A 14,619-nucleotide genomic window follows, 5' to 3' on the forward strand; every position below is an offset into this window, starting at 1 on the left:
GTCAGCCCATGAGATTGGCAGAGCTTTCTCATTAAGAGAATTTAGTCTCTGGGGGACTGTAGAATGGCTGAGAATATAAAGTGCTTCCTGCATGGGGTGAAAACATGAGTTCACTATCCAGCACTCATTTAAAAGAAAAGTATATGGACAGGCATGTTTAATCTGTGCGCTTGGGTGACAGAGATAGGAGGATGGAAAGAGCTGCCTGGATGCCCCTTCTAACACAATCAGTGAGCAACAGGTTCAATCAGAGATCCTGTCTCAAAAAGCAGAGAGAATAGGTGAAGAAGAAGACACCAGGTTTTGACCTATGACATCCTCACGCTTGTGCACACATACAGAGAGAAAGGGAGGGAAGCAGGGAGGGAAAGAGAGGGAGAGGGAGGAAGGAAGGTGCAGAAAGATGAGAGAGAGTAGAAAGGGAAGAATAAAGGAAGGGAAGGAGAGAGAGAGTGAGAGGTTGTAAAATGTAATACATTATGATCTTTGAAATCAGACTAACTCCGGGAGTACATTCATTTCCTTTCTCTGGCTTTAACCAACTGCCTCAATACACATATCTGTTCCTCTTCTTCATTGTGAGTGAGTGAAGAAGGAGGTAATGGAGAAAGAAAATAGTGGAAGCTAAGCTGGCTACATCCATAGCACCTTAGAGAAAAGAGGACAAGAAGTGTGGGGAAATCAGAGACAGGTGTCATCAGGAACCTGATGTGCTGGCTGGGTACGTGGGGTAAATGCGGAGAAGGCAAGGCTATGCCAAGGTAACCAATGCTCCACTCAGGGCTGGCAAGGTTCCAGGGAAGTGCACTCACAGGACTTGTGCACACGTAGGCACAGGCCAAAGAGGGCTGGCCTGGCCTGAAGCTAACAGAATCTGTCTGTCTGTAGCGCCCATCTAGACATCTGCACTGTCAAGCAGGAAAGAAAACATTTATTTCGAGGTGGGGAAAGAAACACTCAGCGAGCAGCTGTCCCAGTGCCCAAAGTACACCCCACAGTCTCCCAGATGTTCCTCTTTGGAGTTGCTTCCTGTCTCTACTCTTGGGAGTTGCAGGGGTGATGGCTGATAGCAGTGAGCACCCTTCTAAGGAATGGGTGCATGAGGGGCCCTGGCAGCCCAAATTCTGGCTGCTGACCTCTTCCGGGCTGCCTTTAAGAGGTTCTTTTCAAAGAGCTCTTTCTCACGGTAGTGCACTGGTGGGCCATGCAGGTACTTCTCTTCTGCTTCCTTGTAGCTGAGCTCATCCAGGGCGGCGATGGAGCAGATGATTGCTTCTGGAAAAAGAACCTCCATGGTAAACTGCACTTTATCTCCTCTAGTCAGGGAGAGCAGAGCCTCATCTGCTTCCTTGCATATTTCTTGCAAATGCCTGGCCACAAGATGCAACTGGTCATCATCCTCCAGGTAGGTCTCCATACAGAAGCCTTCCCCCCTTGATTTCCAAAGATTGTCCAGCCACCTGGACTGTTTTCTGCCCTGCACAATCTCCCGCAGGTGCTGGTCGGCCCCCCTTTCTCTTCACTATGAAGTCCACGAGCTTCTGGTTGGCTCTGTCCCAAGCAGCCCTCATACGGTCAGGGAGAAGTTTCTTGCGGGGCCCTTTCCCATCTGGGGCATTCTCCTCCTCCCAATCTTCCAGGTCCACATAGCTCACCTTAGGAAAATCAATGTGCAGGTCTTCTTCCTGGATGGCCCTCCTTAGCGGGTAACTGACTTGGGCAGTGTAATAGCCCATAAAGGAGCCCAAGTAGGCGCCACAGGCCAGGTCCTCTCTGTAGTGGTCGATCACTGTGAGGCACCAGCTGATGCCCTGGCTGTACACTCTGCTGGCTCTTCTTATGAGTGATATTTTTTCTCCACAGTCCAGATGTTTCAACTTGTGAAGAGGGACTCGGACACCCTTGTGCTCAAACTGCATGTTAGCTTCCATCAACAGCACTCTCGCCATCTTGTCATTTTGGCTGACACGCTTTACCACCGCTGGCCAGAAAGGAAGGTCCTGAAATTTGAACCAGACCAGCATTCCTCGTTCAATGGTATTCTGTAGCTGGGCAGAAGCCACCTTGGCAGCTTGGCCTGCTTTTTGAATCTTGGAACGCCTCCTCTTGAACCTGGTCTTAGTCACCTTTGAGTGAGCACACGGTTCCAGTTCTTTCACCCTGCAATGTGGACACAGCACGTCGATCTTCCTTTTCTTGTTAGCAATGCGGAGGGATCTTCGCAACCTCAGGATTGGAGGCATGCAAGCTGCTGATGCCGAGTTTTCAGCTGGCTTCAGGGTGCCCGAGCCGTGGTCCTCCTTGTTCTCAGGGACGGCATTCTTCCTTTGGACTCCAGTAGCCCTGGTGTGTAGGTCAGCAAAACGTGCTTGTTGGTTGAGGGCTTTGGGTGAGGACCAGATGCACCTCAGTGGCCCAGAAGCAGGCTGCTGCTCTTTCTTAGACCGCACACTCTGCCTGGAGGCTGGGTCTGTCAAAGACTTGGGCTTGGATGTGTTTAGCTTTTTCATCCATGCATTACCACCAGAATTTCCTTCAGGTGTTGGGTGACATGGCCATACTCTGATGCCTCTTAACACATTCCCTTGCATCTCAAAGTGTGGAGGCCCAACAGCAGTGTGTGCCTGGGCTTTTCCACCTTGCACTGTGGGCACTTTCTGTGAGCCCACTGTCAACACAGGACCCTGACGGTGGTCCTGCTTTCCAGGACTCCTCTGAGAGAGCTCTTGGTCTTTCTGGTTGTGCTTTTGGAAGCACTGGCGCATGCGCAGGTGAACGCAAGGATGTGGTTTGGTGTTGGCCTGCTCTTTTGCAACCTTTCGAGGAGCTGTTCTTGTGCTGGTTCTTCGGCCACCTGTCCTTCCACCTTGCAAACAGCCTCCCTCCCCCAGGATATGGAGAGCCACCTTGAGGGCTCTTCTGTATGCTCTGGTCTGCCTTGGTGAGCCATTGCCCTGTGACTCCTTCCCTGCCATGGAGGCAAGGCTCACAATTTCAGACTTGGTTAGGGGCCTTGCTTTGGTGCTCCTCACTCTTGTCTTCTCCCCCATAGGCAAGATTTGCACCTCCAGGAAAGGTGCCCCTCTCTTCTTACTATGGGCTTATGTCCTGGGTCTGGACAACACCCTTGCAGGCCACAGCTGACACTTCCAGCCACACAGCACGTACTCTGCAGAGTTCATGGTGACAGTACTCTGCAGCTCTGCTCATCACTACAGCGTGAACACTTTGGTTTTGGTGGGCCCTGTGACTGCCTGACAGTTGTCTCTGGTTAGGCTCTCTTGCCTGTGCTACTGGCTTTCTTTCAGATTCTGGTGGATGACCTGGAGCTGACTTCCCTCAGGCTTATGTGGGCTTCCCCTGCATGGTGGGAAAAGGAAGCAGAGTTGCATTAGGAAAGAAATAAATAGGCATTAGCCAGCATGGAGACATCAACTCGGTCAGGTGAGGCAAAGGTAATCAAGTGAGCTCACAAAGTCTGTTCTACAGATGTGGGAGAAGATATGCAAAAGGTCCAGAGCAGATGGGAAATAGTTGTAATAATGTTGTTCCCCACCCCAAGTCTGGGGTATTTATCTTCTTCCCAGAGAGGTGGATGTCATTACAAGGGCTGTGCATTTTCTTGCCCACCCAGTCAGTACTTTAGTGGTCCCTGGGATTCTTTTGCTAAGGAAGGCTCATTGTTCTCTTTCCTAGGGAGCTAGTCCTGCTCTGCCAACCCCAGGATGCCTATAGACAACCTAGTGCATGAGCCTTCCATACTTGTGTGATTCTAACTTGAGCAGCAAGGAAGTGGGAAACTCTTCATGGTGATTCGCATAACATGGTAAGAGAAGATGGGTACTTTCATAGCTTCTGGCTACCCCAACAGCCCAATACCAATCTTTCAGCTCAGTTCTGTTTCCATTGTGGACCTCACTATGGCATCAAGTGTCTACAGGGCACACTTGGCGAGAGCCCCAAAGAGAAGGCACTTCTTCACTAAACAGACATGCTTACTAATTGGAAGACTCAGCGATATCAGATGATGAGCAACAGGGTTATATGACATGACAGGGAGACAAGTGTCTCTGTTGGAACTATGCACCCTCCTGCTGCAGTGTCAAGCCTGTGGTAGACCCTGCACACCCATATCTGCCTGCGATGAGCACTATTCGTCCAAGAGATTACAGACCACTGACCTTCCCTGTCTCCAAACTCTGTGCCCTAATGTTAATCCATAAAGTCTAGACAGGAAATTAAAGTAGCTACTTGATGACATGGATGGTCTCTTGCCCATCCCTAGGTCTCGTGATATTCAATCTCATCTGTATTGTAGCTCTCCTGTTCACGTTCCTCCATAATGTCCCACTCAACATAGTCCTCCCCTTAACTTTCTCAGTGTAATTTCTACCCTTTCTTCTCCTCTCTGTCCATCTGTCTGTTTGTCTCTCTCTGTCTCTCCCTCTGTGTGTGTATGTGTGCGTGTTTATGGTGGTAGCTAATCTGCTCTTGACTGCTTCTTCCTTGAGCCGGACAGTTTCCTATCAGCAGTGTGCATGTCACCTGAGGGAAAACACATCTGTCTGATTCTCAAGAGCCTGTGCCTGGTGAGAAGAACTACAACACAGAGGAAAAACAAGAAAGACCCACATGCCACCCATGTTCACTATTCATGCTAGGATGCAAATTTGATTCTTGACATTACCAGGGTACCATGAGCCAGAGTGAAGCAGAGCACTGTGAACTGGGGGCTCCTGTGACACAAATCATCTTGGGAACTCCCATTACAAAAGGTCCCCTCTGTGAGTGTGGCTATACGGATCATAGGGACCCCAGATCTTATCCTAGGAATTCCTAACCTTACAGAAGTAGTGGGTGGAGATCAATGATATTCTCCTCAATCCCTCAGTTCTTTCCTTCTGAACCCCTGTATCCATAAACTACTGGTGGTACATGCTAGCCCCCTATTCACAATGCAAATGTGCAGTATCTCTCCTCTTGAATTCCCTTCCAAACCTTATTGACTTCAAATCTGTTCTCACAATGCATAAAGTGGCTATCTACATAAAGGAGGCTAGGTGTGTCTCAGGCCACATCTGCTGGATGATGCAATACTAAATGCATATGGTGGAAGAATGGAGTTCATTTTCGTGATCACCAACAGGAAGCTTTCCTCTGATGAGGCTGTGTCATCTAACATGGTTAGCTGGCTCCCTCTGATGCAGCTCCCTTGGAGTCCTAGACATTGGGACACAGGTGTCTCCTGAGAACACAGAGGAAAAAATAATCCCCTCAGGTACCTTAGGCTGTCTTCTGCTGGATCTTCCTTGAAATGGCCTTCCAGCAAGGCTGAATGTGCACCATCAGGCCCAACCACATCCCCACCATCCACACACCATGCCTCAGAGGGTACCCTTAGAAACCTCAGATATGTGAGTTATACTTACAAAATGCACCCTTTTTACGCTGCACAGGTCTGCACAATGTTCAGCTTACCTCAGGCAGTACGTTTTCATACTCACATACCTCAGTTAGAAATCATATCTGGGAATACAAAGTGTATGTTCAAGCCCACAAACCATGCTATTCACGCATCATCTGTAACCCAGACATAGAGAGATGTGTGAGCACTCATATCAGTCCACACTCCCCCACCCACACTCCCAATGTATATTCTGTCTTTGTATGCCTGTTGCTCCAGGGCATGTAATAGCCCTTGCCCTTCCTACAGACTGCATATATGTTATCACTATTACCACCTCCCTCCACTGTTTCAGGCATCACCTGCCTCTAGACCACTACTTTCAACCAATGCTTTGCTGAAATTTCTGTGATAGTTACCTTTTTGGCAAAAACAGTGCTCTCTTCTCCAGAGGCACAAGGAGAAGTGTGGGAGGTAGAATACTGAAATCTCTGTCTCAGCACAAGCTTCAGCCCTGGGACCAAAGGCCTTTTATCAAAAACTTGCACACAATTGCTGTGTGTGAAGTCTATTCACATTTTCTCCAGGTGGGAACAATGGCTTCTCTTCCTGTGGCAAGACAGACACATGGGTTAAAGGAAGTCCGATGAGAGGGTGCAAGAAGGGTACAGTGTATATTGGTCACACACAGGACCAGAGACACACAGAGGAATCCTGATGTGCTGGTGGGTCGTGGGGAATCCATGGCTGCACACTGTGTAATTCCCAGCTGGTTCTTAACCCAACTCAGAGCACTGTAAAGTCTCAGACAGAGACACATACAAATGCTTGTTGGGGGAACAAAGTCTGGCCTCTCCTCGGGTATTTATGACACAGGATGTTTTACCTCAGTCTACCCAACTGCCATTAGTGGCCAGTATTAGAGGCAGCTATCTTTTATAGGCCCTTCTTACTTCCGTGGTACATATCCAGGCCCGGAGAGTATCACCAGTTCCTATAAACAATCTTCCAATGAAACTGCAGGTCAGCACCCACCTCCCACTCATAAGCCTCCACCCCAGCCCCAAAGGGAGGCCCAGATACACCTCTGCCTTAAATGCCTTCCAGCTTCTCTCTAAGACAACAAACGCCACAACTATCTAGGCATTAAGGTGCTGCCACACAGATGTGGTCATTCTGTCAAGCACACAAGTGACAATCATCACCAAAGAGAGAAAAGGTATCCATTTACATGCGTTGGGGAACTCTGTTTTCAGGACCTAAAATGATAAAGCTGGCACCAAAGGATTATCACCTAAGGACAAAGAGACAAGGCAGGGTCCTTTGGGCTTCACTTTAAACAGTAGTAGTGACAACAACTCCTGTCCCATGAACAAGCACAGTGGCTCCCAAGGCACACTCAGAGAGGGTCAGCTCACAGAGTCACTCAGGTTGGCTGAAGGCACCTACCTACATGCTTCGTGTGGTTGTCTAATGATCTCACCTCTCCAGTCTGTGAGTATCCTTCACAAATGCATCTGTAACCAGAAAAGAATGACTTGTCCTCGTTGTCATGGCAACCACAGTGTCATAGAAAAAGTTTTCTGCAAGTAGCCAATTCTTTGTGGAAACCAGGAAGTACTGTTCATTTATACCTCTGTCACCTAGTCCCCCCCAGCCAGACCCCTGTAGCTTCAGGCATGAAAGAAAGTAAGCATGCACACACTACAGAAGATGTCTCTGTCAACCCAGGGTACAGGGTCTTTAAGCACAGAGGCTCCGGGAGAAGGCAAGACAAGAGATGGCAGGTACCAATAGTATTTCAATTGTCCACACAAAAGAGGACCCGGAAACAGTTGATTGAGTATGTGTGTGTACGAAATGAATTAAAGAGCTGAAATACTTTTCTGGTGCTCTTATGGAAAAACTATCTGTGATTTTAAAGGGATGAATTTTAACTAGAATTGTTAAAGACATTTTAGCGTAGGTAGTGTTCCATTTGATGTTTTTCCAGAAATCTTGCCTTTGAGCAGGTAAGCTACTTATAAACATCATTTTTACAGGAAAGTCTTGTGAATTTCAAATCATATACCTTGAGGAATTTGGCTTGTATCAACATGGGAAACAATGAAAAAATCACTGATACTTATAATGTTTCAAGACACTAAATCTTTTTCAACTTAGAGTTACACTTCTTTATGTGACTGCTGTTAATTTGTATCTGAGGCTGATTGGAACACTGACTTCTAATTCTCAACAATTTCTTCTGTTAGCATGGTCAACATAGCTCAGTCACAATTCAACAAAGTAATAAAAATGTTTTGACTTTTATATCTGGACGTAGAGTGTGAAAAGGCCACCACTCCTCTGTACTTCTTGTCTGAAAAGATGAAATTCGTTTCTTCTCTGTTCATCCCAAAGGAAAGCTCCTTCAAGTTTGAACCAGAGAGTCTGTTTTAAAATAGCAGGTTAAGCATCTTTTGTTACTTTAAAGTTAACACCTCTTACTAAAATGTTCACAAAGAAAATACATATAATACAGACATTGTTCCTTGTTACCTAAATTCTAAGCAGCTGCTTAACTTGTACTCTTTCACTTACTATGACAACAGACATTATATTCGGTTCTGGTCACAATTTAAATTGATGAATTAAAAGGAAATCTCAACAAGTGGAACATATACATTATAAACAGAGATAAATATTTCCTGTAGGTCTTCATAATTTTTTTTAAAGAACTATTCATATATTTTTTTAACTTTTATTAATTGCACTTTATTCACTTTGTATTCCCCCATAAGCCCCTCCCTCTGCGCCTCCCGGTCCCACCTCCCCCCCCTTTCTGCATGCATGCCCCTCCCCAAGTCCACTGATAGGGGAGGTCCTCCTCTCCTTCTTTCTGATCTTAGTCTATCAGTTCTCATCAGAAGTGGCTGCATTGTCAGGGTTCTAGGTTATCTCCAGGGATAGTCCTTGGTTGGAGTATGAGTCTCGGGGAAGTTCCCTGTGTTCAAATTCTCTTTTCTGTTGCTCTCCTTGTGGAGTTCCTTTCCTCTCCAGCTCTTACTATTTCCCACTTCTTCCATAAAATTCCATTCACTCTGCCCATTGGTTGGCCATCAGGCTCAGCATCTGCTTTGACAGTCTGCCTTGCAGAGGCTTTCAGAGGCCCTCTGTGGCAGGTTCCAAGGTTGTTTCCTGTTTTCTTCTGGCTTTCAGAGGCCCTCTGTAGCAGGTTCCAAGGTTGTTTCTTTTTTTCTTTTTCTTCTGATGTCCATCCTGTTTCCCTTTCAGGATGTGGATTGAACGTTTTAGTTACGGTCCTCTCTTTTATTTAGTTTGTTTAGGTGTAAAGATTTTAGTGGGTTTATTCTATGTTGTATGTTTACATGAGTGAGTATATACCATGGGTGTCTTTTTGCTTCTGGGACAACTCACTCAGGATGATCCTTTCCAGGTCCCACCATTTACCTGCAAATTTCATGATTTCCTTATTTTTCATTGCTGAGTAATACTCCATTGTATATATGTACCACAGTTTCTGCATCCATTCTTCAGATGAGGGGCATCTGGGCTGTTTCCAGCTTCTGGCTTTTACAAATAAAGCTGCTACAAACATGGTTGATCAAGTGTCCTTTTTGTGTACTTGAGCCTCTTTTGGGTATATGCCTAGGAGTGGTATGGCTGTATCTTGAAGAAGCACTATTCCTAGTTGTCTGAGAAAGTGCCAGATTGATTTCCAGAGTGGTTGTACAAGTTTAAATTCCCACCAGCAGTGGAGAAGGGATCCCCTTTCTCCACAACCTCTCCAGCATGTGTTGTCCCTTGAGTTTTTCATCTTGGCCATTCTGATGGGTGTAAGGTGAAATCTCAGGGTTGTTTTGATTTGCATTTCCCTAATGGCTAATGAGGTTGAGCATTTCTTTAAGTGCTTCTCTGCTATTCGATATTCCTCTACACAGAACTCTCTCTTTAGCTCTGTTCCCCATTTTTTAAGTGGTTTGCTGCTTTTTGCTTGTTTAGTTCTTTATATATACTGGATATGAGTCCTCTGTCAGATAAAGGGTTTGTAATGATTCTTTCCCAATCTGTAGGCAGTCGCTTTGTTTTGATGACAGTGTCCTTTGCTTTACAGAAGCTTTTCAATTTCATGAGGTCCCATTTATTGATTGTTGCTCTTAGAGCCTGTGCTGTTGGTGTTCTGTTCAGGAAGTTTTCTCCTGTACCAATGAGTTCTAGGGTATCCCCCACTTTTTTTCTAGCCGATTTAATGTGTCTGGTTTTTTTTTTTTTTTTTTGAGGTCTTTGATCCACTTGGACTTCAGTTTTGTGCTGGGTGATAAGTATGGATCTATTTTCATTTTTCAATATGTAGACATCCAGTTGGACCAGCACCATTTGTTGAAGATGTTTTCTTTTCTCTATTGCATGGTTTTGGTATCTTTGTCAAAGATCAGGTGTCCATAACTGTGTGGGATTATTTCTGGGTCTTCTGTTCGATTCCATTGATCCACCATTTTCTTTCTTTGCCAGTACCATGCAGTTTTTATAACTATTTCCCTGTAGTACAGCTTGAGATCAGGGATGGAGATACCTCCAGAAGATCTTTTATTATAGAGGATTGTTTTAGCAATTCTCGGTTTCTTGTTATTCCATACGAAGTTGAGAACTTTTCTTTACAGGACTGTAAAGAATTGTGTTGACAATTTGATGGGAATTGCATTAAATCTGTAGATTGCTGTTGGTAAGATGGCCATTTTTACTATGTTAATCCTACCAAGCCATGAGCATGGGAGATCTCTCCATCTTCTCATATCTTCCTCTAATTCTTTCTTCAGAGACTTGAAATTTTTTTTTTCATACAAGCTTTGACTTGCTTGGTTAGGGTTACACCAAGGTACTTTATGTCATTTGTGGATATTGTGAATGGTGTTGTTTCTCTAATGTCTTTCTCAGCCCTTTTGTCTTTTGTATACAGGAGTGCTACTGATTTTTTTTAGTTAATTTTGTATCCCACCACTTTGCTGATTTTGTTTATCAACTGTAGGAGTTCCCTGGTAGAGTTTTTGGGGTCACTCATGTATACTATCATATCATCTGCAAATAGTGATAATTTGACTTCTTCCTTTCCCCTCTGTATCCCCTTGATCTCCTTCAACTGTCTTATTGCTCTAGCAAGGACTTCCAGCACTATGTTGAAGAGATATGGAGAGAGTGGGCAGCCTTGTCTTTTCCCTGATTTCAGTGGGATTGCTTTCAGTTTCTCTCCGTTCAGTTTGATGTTGGCTATAGGCTTGCTGTATATATTGCCTTTACTATGTTTAGATATGTGCCTTGTATCCCTGATCTCTCCAGTACTTTAAACATGAATGGATGTTTGATTTTGTCAAATGCTTTTTCCGCATCTAGGGAGATTATCATGTGGTTTTTTTCTTTCAGTTTGTTAATATGGTGGATCACATTGATGGATTTCTGTATATTGAACCACCCCTGCATACCTGGGATGAAGCCTATTTGGTCATAGTGGATAATACTTTGATGTGTTCTTGGATTCGGTTTGCAAGTATTTTGTTAAGTATTTTTGCATCAATGTTCACAAGGGAGATTGGCCTGAAATTCATTCTTTGTTGAGTCTTTGTGAGGTTTAGGTACCAAGGTGACTGTGGCTTCATAGAATGAGATTGGTAATATTCCTTCTGTTTCTATTTTGTGGAATAGTTTGAAGAGAATTGGAGTTAGCTCTTCTTTGAAGGTCTGATAGAATTCTGTGGTGAAGCCATCTGGTCCTGGGCTTTTTCTGAATGGGAGACTTTTGATGACTGCTTCTATTTCTTTGGGGGATATAGGACTATTTAGTTGATTTATCTGGTCGTGATTCAGCTTTGGTAAGTCAAAATTATCAAAAAATTGTCCATTTCATTTAGATTTTTAAATTTTGTGGCATATAGAATTTGAAGTAAGTCCTAATGATTGTTTGGATTTTCTCAGTGTCTATAGTTATGTCCCCCTTTTCATTTCTGATTTTGTTGATTTGCGTGGTGTCTCTCTGCCTTTTAGTTAGCTTGGCTAAGGGTTTGTCGATCTTGTTGATTTTCTCAAAGAACCAGCTCTTGGTTTCATTGATTCTTTGAATTGTTTTATTTGTTTCTAATTGATTGATTTTAGCCCTGAGTTTGATTATTTCCAGCCGTCTACTCCTTTTTGGTGTGTCTGCTTCTTCTTTTTCTAGGGTTTTTAAGTGGGCCATTAAGTTGCTTGAGTGAGCTGTCTCGAATTTCTTCTTGAAGGCACTTAGTGCTATGAACTTTCCTCTTAGCACTGCCTTCATTGTGTCCCACAAATTTGGGTATGTTGTGTCTTCATTTTCATTGAGTTATAGGAAGACTTTAATTTCTTTCTTTATTTCTTCCCTGACCCAGCTGTCTTTTAGTAACAAGTTGTTCAGTTTCCATGTGTGTGTAGGCTTTTTGCTATTTCTGTTGTTGTTGAAGTCCAGCTTTATTCCATGGTGATCAGACAAGATACAAGGCATTATTTCAATCTTCTTGTATCTGTCGAGGCTTGCTTTGTGACCAACTATATGGTCTGTTTTGGAGACGGTTCCATGAGGTGCTGAGAAGAAGGTAAATTCTTTTGTGTTTGGGTGTAAAGTTCTGTAAATGTCTGTGAGGTCCATTTGATTCATGACCTCTGTCAGAGATATTGTTTCTTTGTTTAATTTCTGTTTTGTTGACTTGTCCTTTGTTGAGAGTGGGGTGTTGAAGTCTCCCACCATTAATGTGTGGGGATCTATATGTGGTTTAAATTTTATCAATGTTTCTTTAACAAATGTGGGTGCTCTTGTATTTGGGGCATAGATGTTCAGGATTGTGATGTCTTCTTGGTGGAATTTTCTCTTGATGAGTATGAAGTATCCTTCCCCATCTGTTTTTATTAATTTTGGTTGAAAGTCTATTTTATCAGATATTAGAATGGCTACTCCTGCTTGTTTCTTGGGTCCATTTGCTTGGAAAGTCGTCTTCCAATCTTTTACCCTCAGGTAATGTCTATCTTTGTGCCTTAGGTGTGTTTCTTGTATGCAACAGATTGCTGGGTTTTGTTTATGTATGTCTTTTAATTTTTAAGAATAAATTAACTCATCTGACATTCCAATTTATCTCAGGATCTTCACGACAATCTGAAATATGAAGAGGGTTTTCAATTGCATTCTACAGTACATTTTGTCTCTTTTCTGTTGGTAAGTAAGAATTCTGATCAGACATTGTAAACTATCTGTACCTTGTTCCAAGCAGATTAGATAAATGGTTAACACAATGTGTTTTCTCTACATGTGTAATATGTAAATAGTTTCAAAATGCTTTTTTGTTATTCTACTTCAGGACACCACTAGAGAAAACAAGTCAGCAATTCACTGTCAAAACACATGTGGATGCTTTGTGGAGTAAAATAGCCAGCATTTTAATTATACATGATTTCTGAATACTGGTGACAGAAAATGATTTTTTTAAAAAACAAATTTATACATGTATACCTTTTTAAACCTAATTCCTTCCCTTACATTCCTCTCCCTTCTGACTCATACTTTAATCCTCTCTATAATTTATGAACTCTACTTATTAGTAAATCTATCTATCTATCTATTTATCTATCTGCCTATGTATATGCCTATCATCTATCTGTCTACATATTAGTCTCTCTATCACTGCACAAAGACATGCTCACAAACACAATTCAATTAGTGTTCATTGTATTAACATGTCTTGGGAAAAGCATGTTTTATCCAGTTCCCACTGAAGATAAAATTGTTTACTATCCAACTTCTTGATGATAATGTATACTTATTTAAAGCATTTTTCTCTAATAATTACAGATTATATAAACACAGTTACTTCTTCATCCTCCTTAAAATTATGCAAAAGCAGAGTTTCTAACAGAGTTTATATTCCTCGGACTTTCACAGAACCCTAAAGTCCAGAAAATAGGTTTTATTGTATTTTCATTTGTCTACATTGCAACTGTTGGGGGCAACATGATAATTGTGGTGACCACTAACTGTAGCCCAGAACATACAGACTGTTCTGTATATTCCTTCTTGGCATTTTTGTCCCTATTGGATGCATTCTTCTCTTCGATAACCACACCAAAGCTTGTGTACTGCCTATATGAGAAGAAAACTATCTCCTTTGAAGGATGCATGATGCAGCTCTTTGTTGAACACTTCCTTGAAGCAGTAAAAGTGATTGTACTGACAGCCAGGGCCTATGGCCACTATGTAGCAATTTGTAAACGTAAGCCCTTGCACTACTCTTCCATCATGAACTGGAAGGCCTGTGGCACACTGATGGGGGTACTATAAACAGGGGGATTCTTGTATTCTATCATACAAATAATTTTTGCTCTGCAGTTACCCTTCTTTGCAGCCAAAGTTCTTGATCATTTCATTTGTGATTTGTTCCCATTACAAGAACTTGCCTGCACTGATACACATAGCTTCAGCCTTTTGGTGGTTGGCGAAAGTGGGTCTATCTGCATAATAATCTTTTCTATTTTGCTTGTATCCTACGGTGTCATCCTGTGCTCTCTGAAAGCCTACAGTTGTAAAGGGCAATGGAAAACTCTCTCCACCTCTGTGGGTCCCACATTGCAGTTGTGATTTTGTTCTTTGTCCCATGCATATTTGTATATGCACATCCACCATCTGCTTTCTCCTCTGATAAAATGGTGGCTGGCCATGATGTCTTTATTTTTGTGTTCTTAAACCAACCTCTAACCATCTTCTTATCCATAGCCGTAGCTATTTGTTCCTGGTGTCTGCACTTCATACTGGTCCCATCTGTCTCTGGTTTCTGGAGTACTCTTTAGGATTTTTAGAGAGGTCCACCAGTTTGAGCATTGATCTTGGTGTTTCAACTGTAGCTAAACGTAGAAGGTTGCTGGCACAGGTGCACAAGTATGGCAGTGTGCATGGAAGAGTGCCTTTAAGGAGAGGGTGCTAGAGCCTGTAATGTGGAGCTTAAGTGTAGGAGTGGGTACAGGTCCTAGTGCTTTTTGCAGGCACAATGTAGATGTGCAGGTGCCCTGAATACATCAATGGCCTATAGGCCTCTATTACTGTCCACCTGGTATTCAGATTTTCTGGGCTTCAGGAATTGTTTGCCTGGACTCCACTGGTAGACTCACAGAACAGGGGCTTCAGTGTTGGGAACACTATCTCAAGGAACCCTATTTTGCCAACA

General features: G+C 43.3%; 1 protein-coding gene and 1 pseudogene across 1 annotated transcript; one reads left to right on the top strand and one right to left on the bottom strand.

The window, feature by feature from the left end:
* Positions 1 to 1,032: 1,032 nt before the first annotated feature.
* LOC129668006 (PWWP domain-containing DNA repair factor 4-like) lies at positions 1,033 to 3,182 on the bottom strand. Its single transcript, XM_055595727.1, is given in 2 exon segments — positions 1,033 to 1,510; positions 1,512 to 3,182. Coding segments are annotated over 2 exon segments (2,097 nt in total). The 3' UTR covers positions 1,033 to 1,084.
* Positions 3,183 to 3,422: 240 nt separating this feature from the next.
* Positions 3,423 to 14,245, top strand: LOC129668005 (olfactory receptor 4C15-like; annotated as a pseudogene).
* The last annotated feature ends 374 nt before the right edge of the window (positions 14,246 to 14,619 follow it).

The sequence above is a fragment of the Psammomys obesus genome, unplaced genomic scaffold, assembly GCF_907164565.1.
Source record: "Psammomys obesus unplaced genomic scaffold, mPsaObe1.curated_primary_1811, whole genome shotgun sequence".
Taxonomy (NCBI): Eukaryota; Metazoa; Chordata; class Mammalia; order Rodentia; family Muridae; genus Psammomys; species Psammomys obesus.